At 39.3% G+C, this 21,541-nt stretch overlaps 1 protein-coding gene across 3 annotated transcripts in view; it reads left to right on the top strand.

Moving 5' to 3' along the window:
- The window catches only part of CEP192 (centrosomal protein 192), a 209,545-nt gene that overhangs the window by 171,992 nt on the left and 16,012 nt on the right, over positions 1-21,541 (top strand). For 2 of the 3 annotated variants that reach the window (XM_049901465.1, XM_049901464.1), the window contains 4 exons: positions 8,046-8,165; positions 8,595-8,719; positions 11,039-11,168; positions 11,619-11,677. In XM_049901465.1, the coding sequence (XP_049757422.1) occupies positions 8,046-8,165; positions 8,595-8,719; positions 11,039-11,168; positions 11,619-11,677 (434 nt within the window). The remainder of the gene's footprint in view (positions 1-8,045; positions 8,166-8,594; positions 8,720-11,038; positions 11,169-11,618; positions 11,678-21,541) is intronic. The other variant, XM_049901463.1, reaches the window with a different exon arrangement.

Genomic DNA, 21,541 nt, shown 5'->3' with positions numbered 1-21,541 from the left:
CTTCATCTTTTGCAGACTGGCAACATGTAAAAAAAAAGCATAGTACAACTATGGAAATACCTCATGGGAGAAGGGTGCTGTTGGCAAAAAAAAAAACATAGAATGTGTGTGTCATTTGCGTAAAAATATGTTAATATTATTAGGATGTAAATACTACCCAAAGCAATCTACCAATTCAGTGCATTCCCCATCAAAATGCCAAGAGCCTTTTTTTGTAGAAATGGAAAAGCCAGTCCTTAAATTCGTATGAAATTGCAAGAGACCCACAATAGTCAAAGCAATGCTGAGAAAGAAGAATGAAGTAGGAAAACTCAACACTTCTTCATTTCAAAATGTACTATAATGCTATAGTAATCAAAACAGTGTAGTACTAGCATAGCACACTTAGGAAAATACCTCGCGCATGTGTTATTTGTGTAAAAATACAGTAGTCATTAGGGAAATGCAAATCAAAACCACAATGACCAGAAGAACTAGGTGGTGCCTGGCTACTACTACCAACAATTATAATCAGGGGAATAATAGATGGTCCCTGATAGATTGGGAGGAAAACATGGAACAGAATTCTCCTACATAAAAAGTCCAGACTCACTGGACCAGTCGAGACTAGAGGACTCCCTGAGACTTACAACCTTGAGATACTCTTTAAACCTTGAACCAAAACTATCCTCTGAGGTCACCTCTTAGCAAGTAACAGATTGCACACAAAGGATATTACATATGAGTATGGTAATCCATTAAAAGACCATCTATATGAGACCTGGTGGTGCACTGTTTAAGCGTCTGGCTACTAACCGAAAGGTCAGCAGTTCAATCGACCAGCTGCTCCTCGGAAGCCCTATGGGGCAGTTCTTCTCTGTCCCATAGAGTCACTGTGAGTCGAAATCAACTCAGCAGCAGTGGGTTTGGTTTTTGGTTTCTGAGACCAAAAGGTCAACATTTATTCTAAAGCAAAGATGAGAAGATAAGGGGGCAGGGAAACGAGAGTACTGGAAATGGGACAACCAGCAAATAATTAAAGAGAATGTGGACACGTTGTGTAAAATGTAACTAATGTCACTGAACAATTTTTGTAGAAATTATCAAATGGGAGACTAATTTGCTTTGTAAACTTCCACTGAAAAAACAATAAAATATTATTTAAAAAAAAAGAAAACACATTGAAATTCTACTTTACACTCACTTGGATGGCTGTTATTAGAAAAACAGAAAATAACAAGTCTTAGTGAGGATTTGGAGAAATTAGAACTCTTGTGCATTTCCTAGTGGGATGGTAAAATTATGTAGTTGCTATGGAAAATAGTTTGACAGTTCCTCCAAAAACTAAGCATAGAATTATCATATGATCCAGCAATTCTATTCTAGGTATATTCCCCAGAGATTTGAAAGCAGGGATACAAACACCAATGTTCATTGTAGCATTATTTCTAGTAGCCAAAATATGGAAACAAGGCGAGTATCCATCAACAGATGAATGGATAAATGAAATGTGGTCTATCCATACAATGGAATATTATTTAGCCATAAAGAGAAATGAAGTTCTGATACATATGTAACGTGGAAGAACCTTGAAAATATTATTCTGAGTGAAATAAGTCAGCCACAAAACAACAAATATTGTGTCATCCCACTGGTGGCACAGTGCGTAAGCGCTGTGTTGCTAAACAAAGGGTCAGCAGTTCAAACCCACCAGCTGCTCCACAGGAGAAAGATGTGGCAGTCGGCTCCCATAAAGATCACAGCCTTGCAAACCCTATTGGGCAGTTCCAGTCTGTCCTGCAGGGTTGCTATGAGTTGAAATCAACTTGATGACAGTGGGTTTGGTTTAGTTTTGGTTTACTTGTACAAAATATCTAGAAATTGAAAAATGCATAAAAACAAAAGTTTATTTGTAGGCAGGGAAGGGAAATAGAAAGTTATTGCTTCGTGGGTATTGAGTTTCTATTCAGGGTGATGAAAAACATTTGGAAATGGATAGTGGCAATGGTTGGATAACATAGTGAATGTAATTAGTGTCACTGAAGTGTATATTTAAAAATAGTTAAAATGACAAGTATTTTACATTTATATATATTTTTTACCACAATAAAACTTGAAAAAGAAGACAAAATATTTTGTTATTTAAGTAAGGAAGAAGAAAAAAAGGAAAAATAATGAGCGTCAGCAAGAATGTAGAGAAATTGGAAGCCTCAACATTTGCTAGTGAGAATGTAAAACGGTGTAGCCGCTGTAGAAAACTGTTTTGCAATTCTTCAATAACTTAAACATATAAGTACCATATGACTCAGCAACTCTACCTCTAAGCATTGACCCCAAAGAATTGAAAACAGGTGTTCAAACAAAAACTTGTACATGAATGTTCATAGCAGCACTGTTCACAGTAGCCAAAAGGTGGTAACAAGCCACTGTCCATCATCAGATGAATGGATAAACAAAATGCAGACTATACAGTAAAATCTGCAAAAGCTGGAACCTATATAAGGTGAAAACCTGTCAGAGAAGGAAAACGGAAATGTTTTCCACTAGTAGAGAGAGAGAGAAAAGTGGTAAGACTACATGCACCCTGTCAAAGACAGAAAACTTGCAAGACCTGGGAAAACAAGGCAGTCCTGTTGACTTCTGGCTGTCACAGGTTTCATGGTACATCTAATGGGATATTATTCAGCCATAAAAAGGAATGAAAAGTACTGATACATGCCGGAACATGGATGAACCCTGAAAACATGCTTAGTGAAAGAAGCCAGTCACAAAAGACAAAATCCTGTATGGTTCCATTTATGTGCAATGTCTAGAATAGGCAAATCCATTGAGACAGAAAGTAGATTAGTGGTTGCCTAGGGCTGTGGTGGCCACTGCGGGAATGGAGACTAACTGCTTATATGTACGGGAGTTCTTTCTGGGTGTTGAAAATGTTCTAAAATGAGATGGGTGCGCAGTTCTGTGAATACACTACAAGCTATTGACTGTAACACTTGAAATGGGTGAAGTGTATGATATATGATTTATGTCCTTAAAGCTGTAAAAAGAATGAGAGGATAGGGCTAGATCGTCCCCCAGGAATTTCTCTGTTTTCATACAATACTTAGATAGAAATGTAAGCTCTGAAGTTGTAGATTTATTACTGTATATCATGGATGCATCAGTTTGTCATACTGTGGGGACTTGCGTGTTGCCCTGAAGCTGGAAGCTATGCCATCGACATTCAGATAGCAGCAGGGTCACCCATGGAGGACAGGTTTCACCTAGTTTCCAGAGTAGGAAGAAGGACCGACAGTCTACTTCTGAAAAGAATTAGCCAATGAAAACCTTATGAATAGCAGCAGAACATTGTCTGATACAGTGCCAGAAGGTGAGCCTCTCAGGTGGGAAGGCACTCAAAAGATGACTGCGGAAGAGCTTCCTCCTAAAGTAGAATCGACCTCAATGATGTGAATGGAGTCCAGCTTTTGGGACCTTCATTTGCTGATGTGGCATGACTCCAAATGAGAGGAACCAGCTGCAAATATCCATTAATAATCGGAACCTGGAATGTACAAAGTGTGAATCTAGGAAAATTGGAAATTGTCAAAAATAAAGTGGAGCACATAAAGATTGATATCCTAGGCATTAGTGAGCTGAAATGGACTGGTATTGGTGATTGGATCGGACAATCATATGGTCTACAGTGCTGGGAACAACAGCTTGAAGAGGAATGGCGTTACATTCGTTGTCTGTCTTGAAGTACAGTGCTGTCAGCAATAGGATGATATCCATACACCTACAAGGAAGACCAGTTAATACTACTGTTCAAATTTACACACCAACCACTAAGGCCAAAGATGAAGAAATTCAAGATTTTTACAACTTCTGCTGTCTGAAATTGATCAAACATGCAGTGAGGATGCACTGATAATTACTGGTGCTTGGAATGCGAAAGTTGGAAACAAGAAGGATTGGTAGTTGGAAAATCTGGCCTTGGTGATGGAAACAATGCTGGAGACCACGTGATTGAATTTTGCAAGACCAACTACATTGCCAATGCCTTTTTTGACCAACAGAAACAGCGACTGTACACATGGACCTCGCCAGATGGAATACACAAGAATCAAATCGAATATATCTGTGGAAAGAGACAACAGCAAAGCACAATATCATCAGTCAGAACGAGACCACGGGCCGACTGTGGATCAGACCATCAATTACTCTTATGTAGGTTCAAGTTGAAACTGAATAAAATAAGAACAAATCAAAGAGAGCCAAAGTATTACCTTGAGTATATTCCACCTGAATTTAGAAAGCATCTCGAGAATAGATTTGATGCGTCAAACACTAGCGACCGAAGAACAGACAAGTTGTGGAAGAACATCAAGGACATCATACATTAAGAAAGCAAGAGGTCATTAAAAAGACGGGAGAGAAAGAAAAGACCTCGATGGATATCAGAAGAGATTCCGAAACTTGCTCTTGAACATCGAGTAGCTAGATCAAAAGGGAAAAATGATGAAGAAAAGAGCTGAACAGAAGATATTGAGGGGCAGCTCGAGAAGGCAAAGTATTATGATGACATGTGTAAAGACCTGGAGATAGAAAACCAAAAGGGAAGAAAGCGCTCAGAATTTCTCAAGCTGAAAGAGCTGAAGAAAAAATTCAAGCCTCAAGTTGCGATACTGAAGGATTCTACGGGGAAAATATTAAACGGCACAGGAAGCATCAAAAGAAGATGGAAGGAATACACAGAGTCCCTGTACCAAAAAGAATTGGTTGACGTTCAACCATTTCAGGAGGTAACATATGATCAGGAACCAGTGGTACTGAAGGAAGAGGTCGAGGCTGCACTAAAGGTGTTGGCAAAAAACAAGGCTCCAGGAATCGACGGGGAATACCAATTGAGATGTTTGAACAAAAGGATGCAGCTCTGGAACCGCTCACTTGTCTATACCGAGAAATCTGGAAGACAGCTACCTGGCCAACCGGCTGGAAGAGATCCCTATTTATGCCTATTCCCAAGGAAGGTGATCGAACCGAATGCAGAAATTATTGAACAATATCATTAATACCACATACCAGTAAAACTTTGCTGAAGATCATTCAAAAGTGGCTTCAATAATACAATGACAGGGAACTGCTAGAAATTCAAACCAGATTTAAAAGAGGATGTGGAACCAGGGATATCATTGCTCATGGCAGATGGATCCTGGCTGAAAGCAGAGAATACCAGAAGGGTGTTTACCTGTGGTTTATTGACTGTGCTAAGGCATTCGACTGTGTGCATCATAACAAATTATGGGTAACGTTGCAGAGAATGGGGATTCTGGAACACTTAATTGTGTTCGTGAGGAATCTGGACATGGATCAAGAGGCAGTCATTCAAACAGAACAAGAGAATACGGCATGGTTTAAAGTCAGGAAAGGTATGCGTCAGGGTTGTATCCTTTCACCATACCTATTCAGTCTGTACACTGAGCAAATAATCTGAGAAGCTGGACTATATGAAGAAGAATATGGCATCAGGATTGGAGGAAGACTCATTAGCAACTTACATTATGCAGATGATACAACCTTGCTTGCTGACAGTGAAGAGGACTTGAAGTACTTACTGATGAAAATCAAAGACCATAGCCTTCACTAAGCATTACACCCCAACATAAAGCAAAAATCCTTATAACTGGACCAATAAGCCACATCATGATAAACGGAGAAAAGCTGAAGTTGTCAAGGATTTCATTTTACTTGGATCTACAATCAACACGCTTAGAAGGGGTAGTCAGGAAATCAAAAGATGCATCGCATTGGGCAAACTGGCTTTAAAAGACCTCTTTAAAGTGTTGAAAGGCAAAGGTGTCACCTTGAAGACTGAGGTGCGCCTGACCCAAGCCATGGTGTTTTCAGTCGCCTCATATGCATGTGAAAGCTGGACAATGAATAAGGAAGACCCAAGAAGACGTGATGCCTTTAAATTGGGGTGTTAGTGAAGAATATGGAATACACCACGGCCTGCCAAAAGAATGAACGAATCTGTCTTGGAGGATGTACAACCAGAATAGAATGCTCTTCAGAAGTAAGGATGGTGAGACTGTGTCTCATATACTTTGGACATGTTTTCAAGAGGGATCAGTCCCTGCGGAAAGACATCATGCTTGGTAGTATAGAGGGTCATCGAAAGAAAGAAAGAGCCATGACGGGATGGATTGACACAGTGGCTGCAACAGTGGGCTCAAGAATAGCAACAATTATGAGGATGGTGCAGGACCGGGCAGTGTCTTGTTCTGTTGTGCATAGTGTCGCTCTGAGTCGGAACCGACTCACTGGCACCTAATAACAACAACCTCATGGACTGAATTAATTACTTATGATATTGCAGCAACTAAGTTTATCTTTGACAAGTTAATTCTAGGTCTGGTTGCTTCATGAATACTGGGATGGGGGGGCGGGGAACCAGCAGAACACATTCTCCTGGGACCATTTGGGAATGTAGTACCAAAGCACAATGACTGATGTATATAGTTTTTTTTTTTTTCCCAAAAGGAAGAGAATGAATTTTTTAGTTACAGTGTATTTCTTAAAAGTCAGAGGTGTGTACAGTAATTTTGTGAAACACCCCTCAGTTTGATATGAAGGTTTTATGAATGTTAACATTTGCAGCATATGCTTAGAATATGCCATGTGGCAGTATTTGTATTTTTCCTCCCTTTTTCTTTCTTCCCTGTTTTTGGGGGTGGTTGTCTGAGAGGGGGTTTAATTTGGAATCTGAAGGATACATAATACTGTATCCTCCATCTCAGGTGACTTGTACATCTCCACAATTTTGAAGAGGGTTGTTTTCACCCATTTACTCTTCCTCAGTCTTCTCGGTGGCAGTATCATCACCAGCAGTTTAATCCCCAGCCTCCATTATTTCATATTCTTTATCCTGCCTCCGCCTCCACTCTCCCAAAAGTCTTCAGTTCTGCCTTGCCAGGTTCTTCGTTCCTGATATAAACTCAAAGGCACTGATGCATGTTAACCACTCAGCTGCTAGACCGAAAGGTTTGAGCCCACCAGCTGCTCAGTGGGAGAAGAGATGTGGCAGTTTGTTTCTGTAAAGATTTACAGCCTGGGAAACCCTATGAGGCGAGTCTACTCTGTCCTGTAGGCTCATTTATCAGTCAAAATAAAATGGACTCGACGGCATCAGGTTTTATTATTAACACTAAATTCAATAAAGCTAAGGCTTTTAACTTTATTAAACTTTAAAATACTGTTTTTAAATATTACAGTTTTATCATTCTGGAGCTTCTTTAAAGAGCCCTGGTGGTGCAGTGGTTAAGCACTCAGCTGCTGACCGAAAGGTCGGTGGTTCGAACCTACCAGTCACTCATGGGAAAAAGATGTGGCAATCTGCTTCTGTAAAGATTACAGCCTTGGAAACCCTATGAGGCAGTTCTGTTCTGTTCCGTTGGGCCGCTATGAGTCGGAATTGACTGGAAGATAACGGTTTTTTTTTTTTAAATAGGAGCTTCTTTTGGTTGTATATGTGCAGGTTGTGTATGTAACTGAGCTGTATGGTCAGAGTCACAGGTCCTGACTGGCGTTCTGAAGCCAGTCCCACGAGCTACTGTGATTTTGCACAGTGGTGCTTTTTTGTCTTCCATCTTCTGTTACTATTTGGTGTGAGCTCATCAGCCCTCCCGGATCGGCCGGCCGTTTGCCAGGTCTCCATCTCTTCATCATGTGGCCAGCAGAGGGTGCCAGAAGCATTGCAGTGGAAAACCCAGCAAGGTCTGGACTGTTTCCGGGGTGTGGCTGTTCTCATTTAGGTCTTGTGTGGGACAGCTCTGGTACCTTTTTTCCAAGGAAACAAAACAAAACACATTTACTATACATTTTGAGGAATATTTTATATGAAGCCTTAAACAAAAATTTATTTCGCGTCTGGTATAATAAGTCAACTAGAAATAGAATCATTCAAATTCATTTTCAATTACTGGCAAAATTCACTTCTTCGTGCCAGACCCTTGAATTGATGATCTAACTACATGTGTGTAAGGTTCACTGTCTAGATTATTCTCTGAATGTGTGTTTTGTAGATCTCCATCACATTTTTGCCCAGAGATAGAGGGAATTATGCCCAGTTTTGGGATGTTGAGTGTCACCCCCTGAAACAGCCCCACATAAGGCACACGTTGAGGTTCCAGCTCTCTGGACAGGTGAGTGTTGCCCTCAGATCTAATCACTGTGTGTATGTTAGAACCACTCTGTGACACTGGCATAAAAAAACCTGCAGGATATTCTCCTGGTATTGCTCTAATTTTAATTAATTTTGTTGAATAGCCTGTAATCTTAATTTTGTTGTTTGTCTTTATCAACTGGCATATTTGCGATCTGAATTTCGTGCTGTTGTTCACACTCATAAAACCCAGGTTTGACAGAATTATGTAAGATACTGTGTATGTGTGTCTGTGTGTATGAGAAGTTGGCCAGTACGAGGTATGGTGTTTTTGATGTGACAAATTGAAAAATCTTAAGTCTCCTTTTGAAAAATTTTAAAGGAACTAGTAGATTTCAAGTGAGTAAATGTCCATATGTTTTACTGAGTATTTATTTCTCCTCCCTTGCCCTGTGATTTGTCTGTACAGAGTATCAAAGCAGAAAGTGAGCCTGAAAGTGCTCATATTCCCACCACGGACACCCTCACTAAGGTAGATCACTCCGTTATGCTCCAAAGACAAGCTGTGTCTGAGGCTTCCGCACATATGCCTAGGTATGATGTTTTTGTCATCCCCAGGACTTTATTGAGATGTAATGATATTCAGTAAAGTACTCTGTGTCTTTACCTGTGGTTTTACACGGGCTACCACCAGCACCATCAAGATCTAGACTATTTCTCTCACCCTGTGTGTCTCCCTGCAGTCAGCCCCTCTACCTGACCCCGTTTGTTCTGTTCTATCCTCATTTCTTTCACCATAGATTAGTTTTGCTTGAACTTCATATATGTATGTATTCTTTGTGTCTGGCTTTCGTCACTCAACAATATTTTGGGATTCATTCATGTTGTTGAGTGTACCTATAGTTTGTTCCTTTTCATTGTTTAATATTCCATAATATGAATATGTCACAGTATATGTATTCATTTTCCACTTGACATTTGGGTGGCTTCTAGTTTGGGGCTATTATGAATTAAGGGAGTATAAACATTGTATTCAAACATTTTTGTAGATATAGGTTTTAATTTGGGCAGGAGGCAGTAAAAATACCTAAGAGTAGAATTGCTGGGTCATAGGATATGTATGTGTGTAACTTTAAAATAAATTGTGAAATAGTTTTTCCAAAGTAGTTTTACATACCTACAGGCTGTATATGAAAGATTAAAAACTTTTTAAATGTGTATTTAAGTATTTTACCTAATGAAAAGTGTTTCTTATAATCCCTAAAAGGCTAATATCTAGGTCTAATTTAGTTCTGGAAAAAAGATGCTCTGAAGAAAAATATATGTTAAATGCCTGTTGAATTTAATGTAAATTTGGTCATTTTTTCATTTTCTGAGAGGAATATTGGAAAATGTATTTTGGAAGAAATTAGAATTGTTTTAAAATTTTTTTTCTTAGCATACCCTTTGTCTATGCTGTTCATTCATTCATTCATCTCTACTTATTGAATGCTTACTCCAGGGCCTAGAGATCAAAGAGAAGGCAGAGCAGCATATTCATGGCCTTCGTGGGGGAGGAGCCACATCAATCTAAAAATCACACTGAAATGTTTTATGACAAACTGTGGAAAGTGCTGGAAGGAAATAGTGCAGTGCTATGGGAAAACATGATAGAGGAGCAAGCTCCTGTGATATCTGGAAGAACCTCCCTTGGACCATCTGTGTAAAGGACTGTGGCAATAGGGCTATGTGCTCCTGAAGGACCAGAAGAAGAGGCCATGTGTCTAGAGCACAGCAAGTGGGAGGGGAGAGTGGTATGAGTGAGGCTTAAAGTGGTAGGTGGGCAGAGTCCGGACAAACTAGGGCCTTGTATTTGGCTAAGGATTTGGGTTATTTAGAAACATCCTTCTGGCTGTAGATGGAGTGGTTAGAAGGAGGCAAGAATAGATACAGTAAAACAAGTTAGAAGGCTACTTTTGAGTCATCCAGGGCTAAGGAAGTTTTAAGGAGTAGGAAGAGAAATGGATTTGAAAAATTTGAAGTAGAGGTAGAAAGGAAATTTGAAAGGACCTGGTGATGGATTGGATAAAGGGGTGTGGGAGAGTAGGGGTGTCAGGGTTGGCTCCTAGGTATCATCCCGAGAGAGGAAATACAAGTGGAGAATTGGATTTGAGGAGAAAGAGCATGCGTTTAGTTTTGTATGTGTGGAGACTGAGATGTCTTTCAGACAACCAGAGAAGTGGAAGATAATTGTGTAGTGATTAAATATATAGGTATGTTGCCCAGAGGCTAAGTCTGAGCTAAGATATAAATCTGGGAGTCATGTCAGTGTGATGGTCACTGAATCCACTGGCAGTAGGATGAGGTGGCCTAGGGAGAGTGTCGGGTAAAAAGTTGGGGTGTCCAGGATGAGACCTGGTGGAACACCATTAGAGGTCGGGTTGTAGAGGATGAGACTGCAAAGAAGGCCAAGGATGGCCAGCAAACAGGAGTCAGTAGTGTGATATCAGGGAGGCCAAGGCAGGAGGAAACGGCACTACTTTCAAAAGCTTCTGAGATGCCACAGCGTGGATCAGGCTCTCAGAGCATCCTGTGTCCCTGGGAAAAGTTAGAGCAGCTCCCGCTGCAGTGTGGGGAGTCCAGGTGGACACCTTCAATACAGCCTGGGCTTTAAAGAAAGAGGCTGCAGGGTGCAGGGGATGCCGCTGCATCTTCTCATGTGATATCACCCACCCCGCCATTTGATAAAAGCATTCCTGCTTTCTCACTGTATCTTCATATAAGCTAGATAAATTGCCATTACAAAATGATTTTTTTTTAAACTAAGTTGTGAGAGAACACAAAAGTTAAAGCAGTAGTTCATAATATATAAAATTATAGTTTAAATTGCTGTGCAAATTTTAGATAGTTAACTTTTAAACCTGTTTCCTTCAGCAGACAGGTTGAAATAACCCGCCGTGGAGTTTATGCTCCAGTGGACGTGTATATGTTTCTGCCAACTAGAGTTGGGGACTCAAGGACATTAAAAGTCAATTTGCGGAATAATTCATTTATTACACACTTGGTAAGTTAGAAATATTACCGTGGGTTTTGGGAAAGTAAGTGTATTCACCTGTTTGATAACGAATATTTTTCTGATGATTAGAAACTTGTCTTATAGATATATTTAAGTTATAATAGTTAACTTTTAAAATGCCTTAAATACTGTATTTGAAAAGAAACTCATGAGTTCATGATTATTTGAAAATCGAAAATCATTAACATTTGTTTTTGTGTTTTAATTTTTAACTTTTGTTAGTTTTGTTTCTTTTGCACCATCACGTTTTTCTGTGTAACATTTACTCTAGTCAAAACTAGAGTAAATTCATATTAAAATTTTTTTAAGTCTGTCTTCAGCACATGAGCATTTATTTTATCGCATTTTGTGGCTATACCTAAATTTGCTAAACGTATCTTTAATAAATGCATGGTATATTTTATATATGCTAAGATAGTGTTTCTTATTAAATTCCAGCTGAAGTTTTTAAGTCCCAGAGAGCCTTTCTACATAAAACATTCAAAATATTCTTTGAGGTGAGTTTATCCTAAATAAAAATGTTCTTTCAGTAGTACAGGGCTTTGCTGTCAGGCCACAGAAGGCTTGTGGGGCCTCCCTCAGTGCAGCTCCCTCATCTTTATCAACAACACTAAAGAACACTAAGCTCATGTGTCTTCATAAGTGGGAAAGGCAGATAAGGAGCCTTTGGAGAAAATGTTTCTTGATTATCTACAAGTGACTTTAATGTGTAGCAGTCAAATCTTCTAACATTGTTTTGGACTTAGCCTATGATTCTTATTATCCAGAATTTTGCCAGGCATATAAATATATAAAGCCCTATTTATTTTATGATTCAGTTTTAGAATCATTTTTTCTTTATGTTAATTTTCACTGGTACTCAAGGATTTAAATATTTACTAAAAGGAACAAAAACCTTCCCAGATTAATTGGGAAAACTTGTACTTTGGTACTTTGCAGTTGTCATTCTTCAAGTGCTCTGTAGTATTCTTTAATCAGAGCTTCATTCTCCTGTCCTCTTTACTAAGATTTTCTCATAGGATGTACGTTTAGGTTGAAATCTCAGGCTGGGTTTTCATTGTTACTAGAACTGAATAGTAGGAGCCTATAGGATTTAATACTGAGGAATAATTTTAACTGCATCTTTGAGTCTTTAATTAGACCATTTGATTGTTGTAAGATCTCTCCTTGTCAGGAGACTATTCCAAAGTGGTGTTATCTTCTTTCAGAACTTGGACCAGAGCGAACAATCTAAGACTGTCTTTTACTGAGTTACTAAGACCAGTAGTGCCGTATTATAGAAGCTTACACATACCTCCTGATGTTGAAAAGACTTCTTGGGTGGAGGACTATTACCTTCACCTGTTACCCTTTCTTTCACTCTTTTCTCTCTCCTACCACCCCTTCCCCATATTGTGTTCTATAAGGCATGTTATATATTTATATACTTGAGAGTTAAGCACTTCCTTTGCCTCCTAGATGACTGACCTAAAGGCAGAGACGATGACTGTATCATACATGTAAATAGTGTAGTCTCTCTAAGCCTCAGTTTCCTCATTTGTAAAATGGAGATGATAATGCCAGTGATAGCAGAGAGTTGTTGTGAGGAGTCACTGTAGTGTTGGAGTAGTGCGCAGCTACTCCTTCGTCTTTCATAAACCCCTTCTTTAGTTGGTAGGATCCATCAAAGCTTGTGGTTGTCGTTAGTTGCCTTGGAGTCAGTTCAGACCCATGTGTGCAGAATAGAGCTGTTCCATAGGGTTTTCAAGGCTGTGACCTTTTGGAAGCAAATTGCTAGGCCTGTCTTTCAAGGTACCCCTGGGTGGGTTTGAACCACCAACCTTTCAGTGTGGCTAGTATTACTTAACCCTTTGTGCCACCCAGGGACTTCTTCCATCAAAGCTAACTCCATAGATTTTGATAGTACTTCACAATTTCATATCTTTGCTCTCTTATTTAACCTCTTCGACAGCCACAAAGAGATAAAGCCCAAGCCTAAAAAAACATCTCTGCGCTGAGCTCCTATCTCGTGGTCTGTAGATCACTCCAGATACTCTATTGTAGGTTTGTCCCAGTTAAGACTAGTGATGTTACGTTGTAAAAAAGTAATAGTTTGGTACTACTATTATATAATGTATAATTGCGCAACTGCAGTGGCAATAAGTTTTTAAGAAATAGATTATTTAAACTTCCCATTTGTGCTAACTGTATTTCATAATTGAGTATGAATAGATACAGAATATAAATTGTTCCTTCTGAACACTGTTATTACCTAAATTCAAATTTTATCATAACTGCAGTATTAATTCAGTCCCCCATTTATTGTCAAGTTTCAGATCCCTAATCTTGCCAGCTTTCTGCAAGTATATATCTTTAAAAACGAAGTGAACCAATGGGGTGCTTTTGTGTAAACTAGCATATATCTGTCACAACCCCTGCAAAGACTAGATTCTTAGTTCAAGGACCTTTCATTTTTAAAAACTGATTTTTAAAAGAAAAAAGCCAAGAAAAGTTTCAAGAAATCTTACAGAAGGAGAGGAGCCACCAGGAAGGAGGCAAGAACTTTAGGGATCCCGGCATACACAGAGCAGAGAGGAAGCCAGGATCCAGAGTCAAGACAACTTACCAGGGGTGGTACCTGATCAGCAGGGCAGATGGTGTACATGGGGTGATATATCCATAGAGTGTCAGTGGGAGGTCCTCCACTTAAATGGACTCTGGGCAGCCCTTCCTTCTTACATTTGATTGAGGCCAGGTACCAATTACTGGCTGTACCCAACGGAAAGTGCCCAGGCACCCTTGTCCAACAACCATAGGAGTACACTTCCCATCTCCCCCACCTCTTGGTGATTAGTGGCATGAACACCCCCATCCCTGCTTTCCCAACTGCCAGGGACCTTTGTATGAACTCCTTCATTTCCCCCCACCCACCTACCATGCCCTCAGCCAACTCACATATGCAGTGACAGTGAAAAGGGCTTTCCCTGCCAGATGCTGCCCCACTGACATGGGGGCAGGTGGTGAACGCTCTCATGCCGCTAGGCAGGCAGTAAACAAAGCACGTCCAACTTGCCCACATGAATATATCAAAACAAAACAAACATGGATAAATAACACCTCGATGCCATGGAGACAGCAGACAATATGAAACCGTATAAAGAAACAGGGAAAGATAGCTCAAGCACGTGACTAAAATAAAGGGGTAGAGAGTCTTCCAGAGGAAGATATGGTACTGGGACTACCCAGTAAGGAATTCAATTATATATATGTATTCAGTTATATATAGGGCCCTCAAGGATATTAAGAAAGAGATCAGGGACAACAGACAAACCCTAGGAGAATTCAGGAGAGCAGTATAAGAGCAAAATGACAAAGTAAATAGACAATTAGAAACCATACAAAACCAGTAACTAGAAATCCAGAAGATTAACAATAAAATATCAGAAATAGGTAGCTCAATTGAAGGGAATAGAATTGAGTCAATGGAAGAAAGAATTAGCAAAATAGAGGGCAATTCCCTTGATAGTAATTTCTTTGAGGTACAATAAAAAAAAATGAAGAAAATCTAAGAGTTACGTGGGACACTATGAAGAGGAATAATTTACACATAATTGGAATTACAGAATGGCAGGAGCCAAAAATAAAAGAATTTTTGAACATTTGCTGGAAGAAAACTTCCCTTATGTCATGAAAGACAAGAAGATATCTATTCAAAAAGCCCAACGAACCCCATATAGGATAGACCCCAAAAGAAAATCACCAAGAGATAATTAAACTTGCCAAAACCAAAGACAATCCCAAGGGTTGCTTTGAAAAAATAAATGTTACTGACAAAAGGGAACTAGTAAGCCTAAACTTTGACTTTTCAGCAAAGACTGCGCAGGCAAGAAGGTGATGGATTGACATATATAAACCCTGAAAGAAAACAAAAAATGCCAACCAAGAGTTACATATCCAGCAAAATTGTCTCTCAGTTATAATAGCAAAACTAGGACATTTCCAGATAAACAGAAATTAAGGGAATTTGTAAAAACTAGATTAACCTTATAAGAAATACTAGAGGGAGTCCTTTGGACAGAGAGCCTGCAACATGAGACAACCACCTGAGATTAAGATACAAGACAACACCATGCAGATACCAGCCCAGATAAAGAATTATCAAAAATAAAAGAAAGCTACAAGACTGAAAACAGGAAACCAGAGGTGTCAATCTGTAAGCTACAACAACTTCAAAACAAAAAGGGGGAATTAATGGTGTAGTCACAGAACTTTCACATGGAGAGGAAGTCAGGGTGGTACCAAAATACAACAGACTGTTTTAAACTTAGGAACATAAAAGTAAATTTCACGGTAACCTCAAAAAAATTAATAAACCTGAGGCAGGGCCGAGATGGCTAACTAGTCAGAAGCTTCCGCTGAACCCTCTTGAGCCACAGACCCGAAAAAACAAGTGAATCAATTACATATATGACGATCTACAAACACTGAGCATCAAACGCAGAACTAAGGAATCGATCTGAGTGACAGGGAGCGAGAGACAGGGCAGAAGCAGCAACAAGTTGTCGAGCTTGCAGTGCACTTCAGCTCTGATTCCTTGGCGCCATTCTTTAGTGCGAATGTGGTGGGGCTGATGGTAGTTTCCTGAGACATGGCAGATTCAGTAAAAGAAGACAAGCAAAGTGGCACACCCCTGACCCTGTGGCGTGTCTACAGTGGGGCTAGCCACGGAGTTAGGAAGCAGCTGCTTCAGTGAAAAAAGGCAAGTGAAGTGCTGGCACCCCGACCCCCTGGTGTGATGGCCATGGTCTGGCTGTGGGGTTTAGAACAAAGCTCTTTCAGCTACAGAAGACAAGCACAGGACCCAGCTCTGACTCCCTGGGGCAATCTGGGCGGGGACCCAGCCAGTGCGTACATGGTACACGCACCTTTGGAATCAGATGAAACAGCGCTCTCGACACAAGTGATTTTGTCTAACTTACTGTGCAGATCTAATAGTCCCTTCTTCTGAAAGTATTCTCTCCTAAATATCTGATCCCTCCCGCCTCTACCCCAGCCAGATTCCTTAGCAGTTGAATTCCCTGGGCCTGTGACCTCTCTGACCCATTCTCCTGGCCTGGGAGAAGGAACAACTTAACAAACAGGGAAAAATGCTTTCCTGACTCCCCTAAACTGGAAGCTTAGAGCAGAAGCGGCTCCAGTCCAGGCATAAGCAATCCACAGACTTTGGCTTTTACCCCTACATGGAACCAGAAGGCTGTTTTAACGCAAGAGCAAATCTGTTAGAGGTCTGAGTGTAATTGTTCCAGATGTACGGTGGAGAGGCAGATTTTGGAGGTCTGCTAACACTCTGCCTAGTAAACAGAGCCCTCACCTACCCTCAGCAGGGACCTGAGGGCTGAGGGTCCATCCACGCCACCTAGCTGCCTGTGAAAGGATAGTGTTGCCTACCAGTCCTTACAGGTATGAGCACTGGGTGCCTAAGGTACAGCTACAGAACCCACCCACCAGAGCACTCTAGAGAACACAGAAGCTCCTTCCTCACTGACAATTGGGGGAAGGCTGTCAGCACCCTGCCCTCCTCAGACTGTGACCCCCTGCCATTACCAGGAACCAGCGCATACAACCATCACCACTATGCGTCTAAGATAGTAGGTGAGAGCCTACACCACACACTAGGTGACCGACTATCAGGACACCTGAGCTGAATCTATACAAGAATAGTGAATGGACTCGTAAGCTCATATACCTGATAACAGCTCTAACCATCTGGTAACAGGACATTAGTGTTTCAAAGGCTCCAGTAATCAAGTTAGAGCACTCTAGTAGCCTATTTGGGTATATTGAAACAAAACAAAGTGAGAAGATGGGACACAGTGAGCAAACATAAAATAAATTATTACAATATTATATAGATGGCTCGAAGACAGCAGTCAATATTAAATCACATAAGCAGACCATGATTGCTTCAACAAACTTCCAAAACAGAAAATCAAGGACTCTCCCAGATGAAGATATATTCCTGGAATTGCCAGATGCAGAATACAAAAGATTAATATACAGAATGCTTCAAGACAACAGGAACGAGCCCAATCAATATACAGAAAAAGCCAAGAAACACAGATAAAGCAGCTGAAAAAATTAAAAAGATTATTCAAGTGCATAATGAAAAATTTAAGAAGCTGCAAGAATCCATAGACAGCATTCAGAAATTCAAAGATTAACAATAAAAGTAAAGAATTAGACAACTCAGTAGGAAGTCAGAGGAACAGAATTCAGGAAATGGAATACAGAACTGGGGAGATGGAGGATAAGGCGCTTGGCAGCAATATATTTGAAGAAAAATCAGATAAAAGAATTGAAAAAAAAGTGAAGAAACCCTAAGAATCATGTGGGACTCTATCAAGAAGAATAACTTGTGAGTGATTGGAATACGGGAATAGGGAAGGATAATAGAAAATACAGAGGGAATCGTTGAAGACTTGCTGGCACAAAACTTCCCCAACATCGTGATAGCTGAAAGGATATCTATGCAGGATGCTTACTGAACCCCATACAAGGTAGATCCCAAAAGAAAGTCACCAAGACATATTATTAAACTTGCCAAAACCAAAGATAAAGAGAAAATTTTAAGAGCACCCAGGGGTAAGCGAAAAGTCACCTACAAAGGAAATAAGCTCGGACTACTCGGCAGAAACCATACAGGCAAGGAGGCAATGGGATGACATATGTACAGCATTAAAGGAAAAAAATTGCCAGCCAAGAATCATACATCCAGCAAAACTCTTTCAGATATGAAGGTGAAATTAGGTCATTTACAGATAAAAAGTTTAGGAAATTTGCAAAAACCAAACCAAAACTACAAGAAATACTAAGTGGAATTCTCTGGTTAGAAAATATATAGTATCAGATATCAACACAACACTAGGATACAGAACAGAGCATCCAGATATCAGCTCAGACCGGGAAATCACAAAAATAAAATAAGATAAAACAAACAAACAAAACGCTCAAAACAGGGAATCAGGGATGTTATCATGTAAAAGACGACAATAATTAATAAAGAGGAACTAAATAAAGTATGCATAGATTTTCCATATGGAGAGGAAATCACGGCGATGTAGGGAGACACAAGTTAGGTTTATACTTAGAAAAATAGGGTTAGATATTAAGGTAACCACAAAGAAGACTAACAATCCGACACTTCAAAATAAAAACCAAGATAAACATAAAGACTCAGCAAAAACAAATTCAACTACAATGAAAAAGAGGAACACACAATTTACAAAGAAAAACTTCTCAGCACAAAAAATAAGTAGAGAAATGAAACTGTCAACAACACACAAAGGCATCAAAATGACAGCACTAGACTCATAGACTCATACCTATCCATAATTATGCTGAATATAAATGGACTAAATGCACCAATAAAGAGAGAGTTGCAGAATGGATAAAAATACATGATCCAACTACGTGCTGCCCGCAAGAGACACACCTTAGACTTAGAGACACAAACAAGAACTCAAAGGATGGGAAAAAATATATATCAAGCAAACAACAATCAAAAAAGAATAGGAGTGGCAATATTAATTTCTGACAAAAGAGACTTTAAAGATAAATCCACCACAAGGGATAAGGAAGGACACTATGTAATGATTAAAGGGATAATTTACCATAATATGACTATATTAAATATTTATACACCCAGTGACAGGGCTGCAAGATACATAAAACAAACGCTAACAGCATTGAAAAGTGAGCTGGACAGCTCCACAATTATAGTAGGAGACTTCAACACACCACGTTCGGTGAAGGACAGGACATCCAATAAGAAGCTCCATAAAGACACAGAAGAGCTAAATGCCACAATCTGCCAATGTGACCTCATAGACATACACAGAACACTCCGTCCAACAGCTGCAAAGTCTACTTTCTTTTCTAATGCATATGGAATATTCTCTAGAATAGACCACATATTAGGTCATAAAGCAAGCCTTTGCAGAATCCAAAACTTTGAGAATATAACAAAGCATCTTCTCTGACCATAAGGCCATAAAAGTAGAAATCAATAACAGAAGAAGCAGGGAAAAGAAATCAAACACTTGGAAACTGAACAGTACCCTGCTCAAAAAAGACTGCATTATAAAAGACATTAAGGGATGGAATAAGGAGATTCATAGAATCCAATGTGAATGAAAACACTTCCTATCAGAACCCTTGGGACACAGTCAGTGCAGTCCTCAGAGGTCAATTTATATCAATAAATGCACACATCCAAAAAGAAGAAAGGGCCAAAATCAAAGAAGTATGTGTACAACTTCAACAAATATAGAGCGACAAAAGAAGCCCTGAGGCACCAGAAGAAAGCAAATAATAAAAATTAGAGCAGACTTAAATGAGTTAGAGAACGGGAACACAGTTGAAAGAGTAAAGAAGACCAAAAGCTGGTTCTTTGGAAAAAATCAACAAAATTGATAAACCATTGGCCAAACTGACAAAAGATAAACAGGAAAGAAGCAAATAACCCAAATAAGAAATGAGATGAGCAAAAAAAAAAAAAAAAAAAGGAGAGAAAGCAAATAACCTGAATAAGAGATGAGATGGGCTATATCACAACAGACCCAACTGAAATTAAAAGAATCATATCAGATTACTATGAAAAATTGTACTCTAACAAATTTGAAAACGTAGAAGAAATGGATGAATTCCTAAAAACACACTGCCTACCTAAAGTAACACAAACAGAGAAAGAACAAATAAATAGACCCGTAACAAAAGAAGAGATTGAAAAGGTAATTTAAAAATTCCCCCCCAAAAACCCTGGCCCAGACGGCTTCAGTGCAGAGTTCTACCAAACTTTCAGAGAAGAGTTAACACCGCTATTAATAAAGGTATATTCAGAGCATAGATAAGGACGAAATACTCCCAAACTCATTCAATGAAGCCAGCATATCCCTGATACCAAAACCAGGTGAAGACACCACAAAAAAAGAAAATTACAGACCTGTAGCCCTCATGAGCCTACGTATAAAAATCCTCAACAAAAAAATAATTCACCATGACCAAGTGTTATTCATAACAGGTATGCGGGGATGGTTCAACTTTAGAAAAACAATGTAATCCATCCTATAAATAAAAGACAAGAACCACATGATTTTATCAGTTGATACAGGAAAGGCATTTGACAAAGTTCAACACCCACTCATGAGAAAAAGTCTCAGCAAAATAGGAATAGAAGGAAAATTCCTCCACATAATAAAGGGAATTTATACAAAGCCAACAGCCAACATCATCCTAAATGTAGAGAATCTGAAAAGATTCCTTTTGAGATTGGGAACCAGACAAAGATGCCCTTTATCACCGCTCATATTCAACATTCTGATGGAGGCACTAGCCAGAACAATTAAAGCTAGATAAAGAAAGAAAGGGCATCCAGATTGGTAAGGAAGAAGTAAAAGTATCTCTGTTTACAGATGACGTGATCTTATACACAGAAAACCCTAAGGAATCCTAAAGAAAACTGCTGGAACTAATAGAAGAGTTTAGCATAGAATCAGGATACAAGATAAAGATACAAAAATCAGTTGGATTCCTCTACACCAACAAAAAGAACATCGAGGAGGAAATCAACAAATCAATACCATTTACAGTAGCCCCCAAAAATATAAAATACTTAGGAATAAATCTTACCAGAGATGTAAAAAACCTATACAAAGAAAGCTACAAGACACTACTGCAAGAAACCAAAAGAGACCTACATAAGTGGAAAAACATACTTTGCTCATGGATAGAAAGACAACATTGTAAAAATGTCTATTCTACCAAAAGTGATCTATAGATATAATGCAATTCCGATCCAAATACCAATGACATTTTTTAATGAGATGGAGAAACAAATCACCAACTTCATATGGAAGGGCAAGAGACCCCAGATAAGTAAAGCATTACTGAAAAATAAAGAAAAAAGTGGGAGGCCTCGTTCTACCTGATTTTAGAACCTTTTATACCACCACAGTAGTCAAAATAGCCTGATGATGGTACAACAACAGATATATAGACCAATGGAACAGAATTGAGAATCCAGACATAAATCCATCCACATATGAACAGCTGATATTTGAAAAGGGCCAATGTCAGTTAATTGGGGAAAAGACAGCCTTTTTAACAAATTGCACTGGCAGAACTGGATATCCATCTGCAAAAAAATGAAACAGGACCCATACCTCACACCGTGCACAAAAACCAACTCAAAATGGATCAAAGACCTAAATATAAAATCTAAAACAGTAAAGATCATGGACGAAAAAATAAGGACAATGGTAGGAGCCCTAACGCATGGCGTAAACAGTATACAGAATATTACTAAAAACGCGGAAGAGAAACTA

The sequence above is a fragment of the Elephas maximus genome, chromosome 11 (assembly GCF_024166365.1).
Source record: "Elephas maximus indicus isolate mEleMax1 chromosome 11, mEleMax1 primary haplotype, whole genome shotgun sequence".
NCBI lineage: Eukaryota > Metazoa > Chordata > Mammalia > Proboscidea > Elephantidae > Elephas > Elephas maximus.
The sequence above is the reverse complement of the archived record's forward strand: the minus strand, read 5'-3'. Positions and strand labels throughout refer to the sequence as shown.